Here is a 12,702-nt window from a genome sequence, read left to right as displayed (position 1 = left end):
CCCAGGGTGCCCAGGGGCCCCACGGAACAGTGACAAAGTTTTACACCTTTGGTTGCAATCTGTCCCCCTGATCACCTATGTGACCACAAACAACCCATTTGTCCACCTACAATCTAAGAACCAGCCCGGGCCTGGGTCCCGCCCAAAAATCGTGACGTGACGATTTTTATTTTAAATTCGACGAATATTCGAAATTCAAATTTTTTTGGCAGTCCTAAAGCGCACAGAGCAATAAAGCGCGTTTGGCTTTTGATAAAAATACTAGAGGATATAGCGCTGAAAGATATTTACCATAAACGACCTTGAGCGCTTGTTATGTGATCCATTGTTTTGATGCGCTGTTCACTAAAAATGGTGCTGTGTTATGGCTCACGGTCCGGATGCGGTCTGCCTTTTGAATATCAGTTATACAAGTATTCAAGGATAAAAGACTCAAGTTACTTTTACATTTTTCACGAGTCCTTTGCCTCGAGTCGAATCGAGTCAAGTCGGAAGTCATTTCAGGTCGAGTCTCAGTCAAATCTGGAGTCTATAAAAATGCGATTCGAGTCCGAATCACTAACTCGAGTGCCCATCTCTGGCCTGTAGCTCAAAATTAGGCAGTGCGCATTCCTACTCATTTTGCCAGCAAGAGAACAGCAAGAAACTTTCACACAGTTTGCTGGAGAAGACGGGTTCAGGCAGGTCTCTGAAATACTGCTTCAACATGTCGGCCACATCAAAAGCCAACTGATTTTCAAAGGACATGCCATCGGGGTCAGCCTCCACCATGTGCCTTAAATTTTGAATACGGGATTTGAGCCCAGACTTTCGGAAGAGCCCAACCTGTCAGGTTCGACCAAAATATGAGTTGGCAAGGGATGAACTGTTACAGAGTGAAATGCTGCAGTTTACTCTGCTGCAATTATCATATAATACTCATGGATAGAAACTTGGTCAATAACATTAAATATTTTATGAACCACTTTTATAGAGATATAATTTATTTGCAGATATGGTTTCAGCCTGTCTAGTCTCATAGGAAAACATGTGACTCTACATACATTTATGCACAACCTAAAATTCGCTGTCACAGGTAAAATGTGCTGCATTCAGGCAAAGTGTACACTAGTGGTGCTAAAGTATTTGAGAAAAATACTTTTTTCTCTTTGAGAAAATACAAATCATCCAACACCGTTTCAAATCAGTATAGTGCAAGAGAACCTTTGGTAGACATTTCACCTGAAAACTTTATTTTGACAATTCTTTGCTTATGCGTTTACATAATTTTATGACTGCATAAAATACATTTTTGTTAATGACAGTTTTTGTTGATGAGGATAGAATGAGAACTGATGTAGAGTCATGTTTTCCTGTGAAATCCTGGTATGGATAAGCAAGAAAAATATGTTATATAAGCATAATTTTCAGATAATTATGCAAATTAAACTTTTTTTGGTTGGTAGCTGGATCACATACCTGATCCAAACACTCAGTGCTTAAGAACTCCATTGCTCTCAAAATACTTTGTGTCAAAGGCTTCCCTGATTGCTGGATACTCTTGAGCAAAGGCACCCCAAACACCTTTCTGCTTTTATGTTCTGAAGGTTTAACTTTTCGGTAGACTTTCGGCACAGTCCTAGAATGGCAGAAGTGTACAGTGATGTATTTTTATACGGCCATTTGCATTACTCATCTATATTTGTCTGTGATAATGTAGTATTGCTATAAATGTAGAAGTAGCAGAGTATATTAAGCAGATCACATTAACCGTATTAGCAGTATTGTGAGGCCCTCATGTGCATCAGTGATAAATGTTTGCACGTGTTGAACTGACATTTAATTTTTTTTTGTAATAAGCTTCGTGTTTTTTAATCTCTCTGAGTTTGAGGAATCCAATAGTAAAGAAATAAAGCAATTAAAATGGATGTAATTATTTCAATCTTTGAGTATATATTGGCCTGCTGGTGAAAGGCTCGCAATGAATCTCAAACTATCCTTTTTGTTTAGCAAAGCCCATATTTATTTCCATTCTGAAAGGCCTATTTTCATTAGACAGTGAACTTACTGCCATGGCTATAGGCTGTGTAGTAGAAAAGATAACCTGACAGGAATTTAAGGCCTGTTTTTCATTATTTCTATATAAATCAGGTTCAAGGACCTTGAGATAAAATTTCAAAGCCAATTAAATTCGGTTTTGCCAGAGCCAACTAATTTGATTTTCAAAATTTCATACAATTTCATTTCTCTTGATACCTTTAGCCTCAATTGCCCTTTCATTTCTCTAGCCTAACTCTCATCAACACCAAGCTGTGTCGTTCAATTAAAGACAATATCAATATCCACCTTATTCTTTTAACTCAGCTATGTTGCCCTAGTGACTCAATGTGGCTGTTTATGTTCAAGAGGCTCTGCATTGTATACATATTTGCAATAACCAGTTTCATATATTGTTTATTGTAAAATAAATCAAAGGGAGAAGTTTTGAATGAATTGCTTATCTGAAATCCAAGTGAGCTGACTCACAGTAAGGATGCTGAATTATCAAGCAAATGATCAATGTGAATGCGAGGGGTAGACTTCAGAGCTTTGTAACTTTTGTAGTTATGCTCAATGGTTGTTAAAACAAACAGCCCTATTACTCCTTTCCAGAGGTGTAAAGTATTGGAGTAAATGTAATTAGTTACTGTACTTGAGTATCTTTTCGGGTACTTTGTAGTTGTACTGAGTATCAAAGATATTAGCAACTTTTACTCTTTACTTCACTACATTTTTGAATGAGTATCTGTACTCTTTACCCCACTACATTTGAAATGAGTGTTGCAGTTATACATTACATTTTGCATGGACCTAGCTTTTTCTGCTGCAGTTTATTTCTGCTACAAAAGACGTTGTAGCGGATTAGCTCATGGGGAAATATGAATAATTAACCATAACTAATTATGATTAATTATTAATATTTTAGATCCACTGTAGATATTTAGCTGACCACTCAGGGTCAACCGTCTTGTCAATTCTAAGAACGTTAATTTCCTGGTTAAAGGAAATAACTTTCTTACTGTACAATTCTATAAGTTTGTAACGTAAATCTGCATGATTATTGACTCCGGTTATGAGTAAACAATGAACACGTCAAGTGTGATACAAGTAAGGTTTTATTAACTACATAAACACCTAAGGTATGTCTTATCTTGTTAAGCTTGTTAGCCCCCTGTGTGTATATATAGCCCTAGCTTTTCTTTAGTTCCTTGTGAGTTGTTGAATGTAATGATTGTCTGTTTGCCAGTCATTCTGTTCTTTGTTCCCTTTGGTTTTTGCTTTATTGTTTGTTCTAGTATTTCCATGAAATACCAGCACATAGATCCTTGCCTCTGCCTGTTTTCCGCAGCTTCTCCACAACAATGTTACAGTTTTTCACTGGCATGTCTCTTTGACTAGTGCATCTTTGAGCCTATATTTAGTACAAGTAAAATACTTAAGTACTGTTAAAATCAGATACTCTAAGACTTTTACTCAAGTTGTTTTGGAATTGGTGACTTGTAACATGTAGTGGAGTAATTTTCACTGTAAGGTATCTGTACTTTCACTCAAGTATGGTTTTTAGGTACTCTTTACACCTCTGCTCTTTTCTTAAAAAGTCAATTATCCTCGCCAAGACATTGTTCCCTATCGATACTTCACTCACTAGACGCTATGGGGAAAACTCCTTTTTCTCCGATTACTGAAGCAGAGCTACACAAGCCTATGGCCATGAAGTCCCCCAGAATGGGCGAGGTCATCTAGCTATATAAGCAGGCATTCTGGCATAGGTTCCTCAGATTTCTTCTCCTTCAACAACGACGATCTTCTCTTCGCTGATGTATGAGACCCGAAGCCTCTCGTGGTTGACACGCCTCGTAACAGATTGAAGCTAACTCAGCGACCTGTACTATTCTGCTGTTCCTGCTCCGCGCTTCCAGCTCGAACCGCCTTCAGTGTCCGTGCAGCTGTCAGAGCATCCCCTGCCACCATCCGGCAAGTTCTAAAAAAGCACATTTCTAAAGAGCAAAATTTTCACCAGCGTTGTTGTAAATGCCGTGCCACTATTGTGGCTCATGCAGGGCTCCCCTACACGCTGATGATGGCCACAGAAAGTGCGTTTCCTGCCTGGGGGAATCCCACGCAGAAGCCTTGCTCATCATCAGATGGAGTTTTCTCATTGCGAAAACATGAGTCTCGCCTCTCTGTGCTTGCAGATCACTTTCTTTTCAGAGAGCAACTTCGCTCCTTGCACCCACCCGTTTTCTTCCTCCCAGGAGCCTGTGAGGAAAAAACAGCGGAGCAGAGGATCTCCGTTTCTCCACATAGAGAGGACTCTCCTGTCCTCTTCACCCGCTCAGATCAGTGTCCCTTCGCCAGCGTGGGTGACTTGGTCTCATTGGGTGGAAATGAGGACGTTTTTTTGAATGACAGTATGTCATTGGCGGCCTCGGATGCAGAGGATCTGTCGGGCTCGGCCAACGACCCCACCCTCTTTCCGTCTTCCGAGCCCAACGACGCCAAGCCAGGGATGGATGCCGAACTATTCCGCATCCTCTCAAAGGTGGTCGAGGAGCTGGGATTGGAGTGGTCTACCCCAGAGGAGCCCACTCGCAGCCGCCTGGACGAATGGTTCCTTCCGGGGAGCCGTCAGGCCCCTTGTCAGTGAGCCTCTACATTCCTTCCGAAGTTCCACGAAGAGCTCACCAGATCGTGGCGCGCCCCCTACTCAGCCCGCCTGTGTACTTCGATTTCAACCGCCCTCACCTCCATTGATGGTGCTGAAGAAAAAGTGTATGAGAAGCTGCCTCTCTTGGATGAGTCAGTGGCCGCGCATCTCTGCCCGCCCACTGTCATTGGGTGGAAGGCGAAAGTCGCTCACCCCTCCAAGCCGTGCAGGAAGACATCTGCCCTCTGTGGACGAGCTTACTCCTTGGCCTGCAGGCAGCCTCCGCGCTACATTCTATGGCAGTTCTCCAGGTCTTTCAAGCCAAACTCCTCCACTGCATGGATGAGTCTTGTCCCAATCAGGCTGCGTTTAAGGAGCTACACAGTGCGACTCACCTGGCTCTGCGCGCCACAAAGACGACGGTTCAGGCGATCGGCAGGTCAATGGCCAGCTTGGTGGTGCTCGAGTGCCATTTAAGGCTGACCTTTATGAAGATTAAGGACACAGATAAGGTCCCCTACCTTGACTCCCCGGTCTCTCCCACTGGCCTGTTTCGGTCAAAGGCTTCGCTGAACGCTTCACAGAAATCATCCCAGGCAATGGGGCACTTCCTGCCCAAGCGTTCCAGCTCTGCAGCTGCTTCCAGTTGCCCCAAGTCTGTGCCAACTCAGCGGCCCGTGAAGCTGGCGCCCCCAATGGCACAGCCTGCTTCCTAAGCCTGAGCCTCGACAGCGCTCCACCTCAGCAAAATGCTACCATTTTCCCAAGCGTCAGAGACCCCGGCCCAAGATAGCACTGGACCCCACGCCTCAGGCGTCATCCTGATCTAAGGGACAGGAAGAGGAAGGGGCTAAATCTCGCTGCAGCCGGACCACCCCTCAAACAGCCTCGAGTATACCTCCAAGTACCCAGTCTAGTTCCGGGTGCCGATGAAAATTAGTTTGTTGTAAACATCGGGCCCTATACAACAAGCCGCTGTGATAGCAGGCAAAAAAAACACAAACATACTAAAAAAAATAGCAAATCTCCTCTTCCACTTATTGCGAGTGTCAGGTCCCCTCACAGTGACCTACCACTCAAGTCAATCCAACCCCTTGCCACACGGGCCGAGGCCTGGCAGGCCATCCCCGGAGTGTCAGATTGGGTTCTGGGAATAATAAAGCAAGGTTACTCACTTCAATTAGCTCGAAGACCCCCGCGATTCAGCGGCGTTGTTCCCACCTCAGTTCCTCCAGCTCAGAGCAAGTCAGGCTTCTACAGCCATTACTTCCTCGTTCGCAAAAAAGGATGGCGGCCTACGGCCCATCCTCGATATCAGGCACTTGAACTGCACCTTCATGAAATAGCCATTCAGGATGACTACATTGAACGGATCTTGTTCCTGGGAGCAGTTTTTAACTCAGTTCAAATAAGGGCGGTAGTCGCGCCGGAACGTGTGCTTGCCATACAGCAGCTCGTGGCCTCCTTCAGAATTGGAGCCTCTTGCCCTCTCCAGATGTTTCAGAAGATGCTGGGCCTCATGGCCTCCGCATCTCCGGTGCTACAGTTGGGCCTGCTTCACATGAGGCCCCTACAGTACTGGCTGAAACCAAGGGTTCCGCCCCATGCTTGGCATCACGGACGCCTTCGTATCAAGGTGGACCAGGCCTACATGGCAGATCTGGCCCCTTGGAAAAGCCCCAGTGGTTGGAACGGGGTGTGGGTATGGTTCTGGATATGGTCTACAGAAGGAAGGTTGTCTTGACCGATGTGTCCAACACAGGTTGGGGAGCTATGTGCGAGGGCAAACCAACTCTCGGTCAGTTACACATCAACTGCCTGGAAATTCTGACAGTGTGTCGAGGCCTTCGGACCTTTCAGCCAGACCCAAAGGGACACCACGTTCTAGTCTGCTCAGACAGTATGACAGTGAGGTACTACATAAATTGCCAGGGCGGGCTCACCTCAAAGCACCTCTTCTTCCTAGCAGAGCACCTCTTGGAATGGGCACACCTCAACTTGCATTCACTGAGAGCAACGCATGTTCCGGGCATAATGAACTGAGGAGCAGACATGCTGTCTTGGAGCAATGTCCCCTCAGAGGAACTGATTCTCCATCCGCAAACAGTTCAGAAAATTTGGGAGGTCTCTGGGCAGGCAGAGGTTGACATCTTCACCTCGAAAGACAACTTTCAATACCCAACTTACTTTTCAAAAGAAAGGCATGCGTTGGCCCATGACTGGCCCAACCTTCTCCTGTATGCTTTTCTCCCGATCGCCATGATCCCTCAGGTAATCAGGCGAATCAGGGAACACAAACACAAGTTTTCCTAGTAGCCCCGTTCTGGAAGAACCATTGGCTCTCGGAGCTGTCGCAGCTGCTCGCAGATCATATAAGGCCCAAGGTTTTGCCTTACTTCTAGTATGATCTTGGCCTTCTGTGAGTGCAGAGGCTGTACAGAATCTTCCTTGGAACGATTACTGAAGGCCGGGCTGACCTCGGTGTGTTTGGCCCTCTTTGCCTCTTGTGGGGCTTACCCTGCTACATACTTGGTCCCTCTGGCCCCCTTTGGTGCTTAAGGCAAGTTCAAGTATTGGTCGTTCCCCTATCATAGCAAGGCAGGATTGTACTGGTTCCCCATAGCATCTAGCAATGCAGTACGAGTGAAGTATCGATTGGGAATGTACTCGGTTACTAAAATAACTTCGGTTCCCTGAGATATGGGAACGAGTACTGTGTTACTAGCCATACTATGTAGCTGCACGACCCAGTGTCTTCACTTCAGTCGAAGTAACCTGAGGAACCTATGCCAGAATGCCCGCTTATATAGTCAGATGACCCCGCCCATTCTGGCGGGCTTTATGGCCATAGGCTCGTGCAGCTCCGCTGCTGAGCCATTGGTTAGTTTTTTATTCACTGCAGAAAACAATGGCCATGCAGTTACACTGCATTAGTAAAAAAGGCTTCAGTAATCAGAGAAAAAGGAGTTTTCCCCATGGCGTCTAACGATGCAGTACTTGTTCCCGTATCTCAGGGAACCGAGGTTATGTTAGTATCCGAGTATGTTTTGTATCCAGTTAACTATACAAATGCATAATATCAAACATATTACTAATTGCTCTATGGGGAGCCTCCAGCATCGACGATAGATCACTGTTTTTCAATGGAAAGCTTATAAAAAAATGCATTTGCTAAATTTGTGTAAGCAGTACATATCAAAACATGCATAATCAAAATGCAGTATGTACCAGATTCATCATAATAACGAGTCATAAACGCATCCACAGTTGCAAATTCCAGTTTAGTTAGAGAGGTAAGGGTCCACTGAACAACATCCCATAGAGCACGTTTAGTCCAACGAAGCAATAACGCGTTGTATTATCGATGATAATTCCTTTGTTTATGTCTCATTTCTTCGGGGACAGTTATTGTTTGTATCCGTTATGGAATAACTTATGCTCAAAAAACTGCATCTTGGACGTAAAAAGCAACATGGTTTTGTAGCATACAGGGTCACAAACAGAATGAGACCATCCACTAATAAAAAAAGTCAAAGATACTCCGAATATTGTTTATTTGAATTCTGGCGCTCTCTCGTGACGGCTCATGGCGCACGCTATGACTCACCTGTCATCTGAAAGGGGCGTAACTTAGCGATCGGCTTTTTGCACAAATAAATTTTTTTTTTCTTCAACATTTTTTAATATACTGTATATATGTGTGTGTGTTTTGTGGTTAATGTGGCTGTATCTGCATGATTACCATCTGTATGACCACACATTAGCGTGTGATTACTGTCTGTATGACAGCTATCAGTGTGAATGCGGTCTATATGAATGGCCATTAGAGTGTGATTACTTAGTCATAGTCATAATCATTACTTAGACATAGTCTCAGAAAAATGGTTGCAGGAATCTAATTTTTCATCGTATCTTCAGATTTGACATAGAAACTCATGAGACATGTGATTTTCAACCCATTACTTTTCTGGATTGCTCCAGGACTGATTTCATGTATTTTTTTATATGAAATAAAAAACATTCAGTGTGGTACAATTTTTTTTCAAGGTACTTCAGTGTCTATAACTTTTTATCTTTTTGAGCATTATCATCTCTGGATAGTATAGATGGTATGATAGTATGATAGTAAATAGTAAAGCCCAAAGGATCTTCTTTCCAAAGACACCAAAATTGTGTGTGTAGCACACAGAAGTCAGGAACTGTTAAATTTTTAAGTTAGGTAGGTCATTTTTAGCTGTGAGTTCCAAAATGGGGGGTGCAGGTTAACAGGTTAATATATTTAGGACATAAAAAATAGCTAGCAAAAGGCAAATATTTCGGTAGCACTTCGTTTTAATAGTCCCTTTTGAACATTCTGTTGACAATAAGTAATGTTACACCTACATGTCTACTAACTCTCAAAAGTTAGGTAGGTCATTTTTAGCTGTGAGTTCCAAAATGGGGGGTGCAGGTTAACAGGTTAATATATTTAGGACATAAAAATAGCTAGCAAAAGGCAAATATTTCGGTAGCACTTCGTTTTAATAGTCCCTTTTGAACATTCTGTTGACAATAAGTAATGTTACACCTACATGTCTACTAACTCTCATCATGACTATTGTCATGGTCTCCCAAAAGACATTCTTCTGACTATAAGTAACTTTGCAAGTACATGTTAACATATTCTAATCCTAACCCTACCAGTCTCCTAATACTCTAATGAGAGTTAGTAGACATGTAGGTGCAACGTTACTTATAGTCAAAAGAATGTGTTAAAGGGACCATCAAAATAAAGTGAAACCAATATTTCCTATTAATGTTCTGATCAAAGAGTTACAGGTGCTGAAATCGCTTCAGGTGAGGTGTCTTGCAGGAAGTGTCGTCAATCACTAATAGATACTATTTTTATTGTATTGCACTTATCAAGTTGTTTAAACAATTATGTACTTGTGCACATGAATATTCAATACAAACCACGGTAAGCCAAGACTGTAATTTGTGTCCCACTAGCTTCACCGAACAGAACAAGCAGGTTTCCTGAGCAAGACTTTGCTGTGTCATGCAGCCTGTGGTGTGAGAGGGTTCGCTCTTGTTTTCACTCACCCGCTTTGAACTCAATACTTTTAAAACCTTAGGGCAATAGGATGTCTATTTTGTCCGTTGAGAGATTTTCCAATATTGCAACTCAGGATAAATAATGAATTAATCTCTAAACTGCAGGAATCTCACTCTCTCCTTTTTTCCTCTTTCATTGTCTCAGTGTTTTTAATCAAGCTGCTTTTACCAGATTATATCTATCGCTCTTTCCCTCTCTGCTTTTCTTCGTAACCTGCCTTACCAGTTTCAGCCTTTTTTGCTGAAGGGTGAGTACTTGTCCATCAGAGCTGTGAGCCTGAGAAGGCTCAGTCTTTGCAGTATGGAGACATGTGGTGCTGATTTGGCCTCTATGTCTGTGCTGGGGTTACTCATTGAAAGCATTTGTGCACTGGACCAGAGGGGCCTCTGTATTCTGAAATGTATGAAATCAACCAACTTTTGTATAGATACACTTTGTCAGTGCATGATAAAGGTCTTGCAAGCATTTTCTCTTGATTGAATGAGGGAAATATATATTCTAGATCCCTAGAATGTATCATTAATTAGATCAGACACTTTTTCTTGTCCCAGCTGCCTCAATAAAATAGTAGTTTGTGTTTCTTACCGATCAGTATGATCTGTAGGCTGAGCATTTTATGCAAATGCATCTGAGCTCTTGTTGTATGCCTCCTCTAGGGCAGCGTAATTGGTCTCTTCTGGCTCTTTGATCTCAAGGTGAATGTCAGTCAGAAAGGAGGGTGAGGGAGCACCCGAGTGGGAAAAATTTTAATCCCCGTCCTCTGACAACTTGTCTGTCCAAGAGTTTACCAACTGTTGCAGGCCACAAATGCGTTCCATTACACAGTCCAAATCTGAGAAGACATCATCTAAAATCTTCATATGATCTGGGACATTGTCATAAATGCTGACACGGTGATCACAAGTATGGAAACTCCCAGTCTTCCAACTGACCGAAGTGTTGTTGATAGGTGAGAAGGTGCTGTTGTGTAAGAGCACTGTTGGGAACTTCCCTGGCTTGTGTCCATGGGGAATTTCAAAGACGTTGTTGACATCAAGGTTGTGCTGGTTGTTGAAATGCTGCTCATTGATTTGCTTCTGATTGTCTTCTTGTTTGGACAGTCCATGGCGTTTGGAGTTGCTGCGCACCTTGGTCACAGGGCTTGGCGTGCTGACCGCACTGCTGCTTTCTAAGGAACTGCTACTTGATTGAGAGGGTGATGAACAGGATACAGGATTTACAGTCTTGTCCTGGAGCCTCACTAAGTCTAGACATTGAAGATGCTTCAGCTTTTCCTCACCAAGACCTTCCTGGATAATTGGTCCACTTATGACAGGTCTGGCTTTCCCACTTTGAGTGTGTGGCTGTAGTGTGCTTCCTCTTAATCTGAGTTTCTCCATCTTCCGGAGAAGGCTTTTGTCTTTTTCTACTGGAGGCCTTTCAGGGAGGCATTCTTCACTGCTCAAAATGTGATGTTCACTGAGAGATGGAGGTCTGCTGGATGAATTGTCGGGAGATTGGGGCTTATAGTTCGAGGGGCATCTGGAGGAGCTACGACTTGTTTCGGGTTCCTCTGCAATTTTGTTGGAAGCACTTCCCCTTTCACTGTCAGCATTACTAAATCTATGAGTGGAACAAAGCTCACGTCGCTCCCTGCTATTGGTAAAAGAGCTCTCACAGCTTCCGGATCTCCTCAGTCTTGAAATGGAGCAGTTCAGTGAGTGCAGTAGATCATCGTCATCCACACGGATCCAGCGTTTGCTCTTCCTGTCGAATGACCATTTTGGGCTGATGGCAAAGAGGTCTTCATCCTCCTCTTCATCTCCCTACATGTACAAAATTATTTGTTATACACAGCAAAGAACAGAAAGAAGGAACTGTTTCTTAAGGCTTCTTTTATTTATACACAGTGTTTACATGTATCTTCTCCAGAGTTTTCTCTCACTCACCCTTCTTCTGGATCGGCTGAACTCCAGCTTTATCGCCACACACTTGTTTAAGGTACTTAATCTCCTGAAAGCAAAATAAAACATCAAATAGGAAAACAACATGATGTCCCTCTCAAATTCTTCCCACTGCAATTAGCAAGAAGTGATCATTCTACGTCAGCATAGCATAGCATGCACTCAAGCAGCCGAGGTGTAAAAAGCACTACCTGCAGAGAGAATCTAAGGCATTGTAGCGAATCAGCTCATGGGGAAATATGAATAATTAACCATAACTAGATCTTGATCCAGAAATTCATGGTCACTCTTCACTTAGTCTATGTCAATGGGAAAACAGTAATCTGGAAGGCAAAGAAAGTCAATTGAATTGCAGTAAAATTATATTTGCAGTTTTGTAGGATCAGAGATGGGTAGTAACAAGCTACATTTACTCCGTTCCATTTTGTAACAAAGTTTGTAGATCGGGAAGAAGGAGGCGGGAACCGGCGAACACTCAAACACAACTTTAATAATAAAATAAACACAAAATAGCACGACAGCCCCTCGCGGACAACTGCCGCGCACAAACGAAACCAAAACACAAAATAAAATCCAGGCCTGGTCCTCTCTCGTCTTTCCCTGTCGTCACTCCTCCTTTGTATCCTTCCGGAGCTCCTCCGTGAGACTCGAGACCGGTGAGTGGCGCAGGTGTCGCTCGGTCCATTCCCACGGCTCTCGGCCCCGCCCCTCTCGTCACACATTTATTTCAGCAATTATTTGGAAATGTAGTACTTTTAAAAGGTGGATACTTTAGCTTGATTAGATTTCTAATGGCAAAAGCCCCATTCACAAAGCTCCCCAATGAATCACTCTAATTGTGGATTTAATAGTAGGGCTGTAGCCAAGAATAGCCATTAGTTGTCAGTGTCTTCCAACATGCTTACACACACACACACACACACACATATATATATATATACAGTGGGTACGTAAAGTATTCAGACCCCCTTAAATTTTTCACTCTTTGTTATAGTGCA

At 43.2% G+C, this 12,702-nt stretch overlaps 1 protein-coding gene and 1 pseudogene across 1 annotated transcript in view; both read right to left on the bottom strand.

Moving 5' to 3' along the window:
• Nucleotides 1-612: 612 nt before the first annotated feature.
• LOC107564065 (rho GTPase-activating protein 7-like) lies at nucleotides 613-10,651 on the bottom strand (annotated as a pseudogene).
• LOC107564064 (rho GTPase-activating protein 7-like) overlaps nucleotides 10,508-12,702 on the bottom strand; it is a 2,633-nt gene continuing 438 nt past the window's right edge. The window contains exons 2-4 of the mRNA XM_016249062.1: nucleotides 11,896-11,930; nucleotides 11,690-11,753; nucleotides 10,508-11,566 (exon numbers count right to left, since the gene is read on the bottom strand). Of these exons, the coding sequence (XP_016104548.1) occupies nucleotides 10,508-11,566; nucleotides 11,690-11,753; nucleotides 11,896-11,930 (1,158 nt within the window). The remainder of the gene's footprint in view (nucleotides 11,567-11,689; nucleotides 11,754-11,895; nucleotides 11,931-12,702) is intronic.

The sequence above is a fragment of the Sinocyclocheilus grahami genome, unplaced genomic scaffold, assembly GCF_001515645.1.
Source record: "Sinocyclocheilus grahami isolate Dianchi unplaced genomic scaffold, SAMN03320097.WGS_v1.1 scaffold906.1, whole genome shotgun sequence".
Lineage (NCBI taxonomy): Eukaryota > Metazoa > Chordata > Actinopteri > Cypriniformes > Cyprinidae > Sinocyclocheilus > Sinocyclocheilus grahami.
Note: the sequence above shows the minus strand (reverse complement) of the source record. Positions and strands in the feature narration are given on the sequence as shown.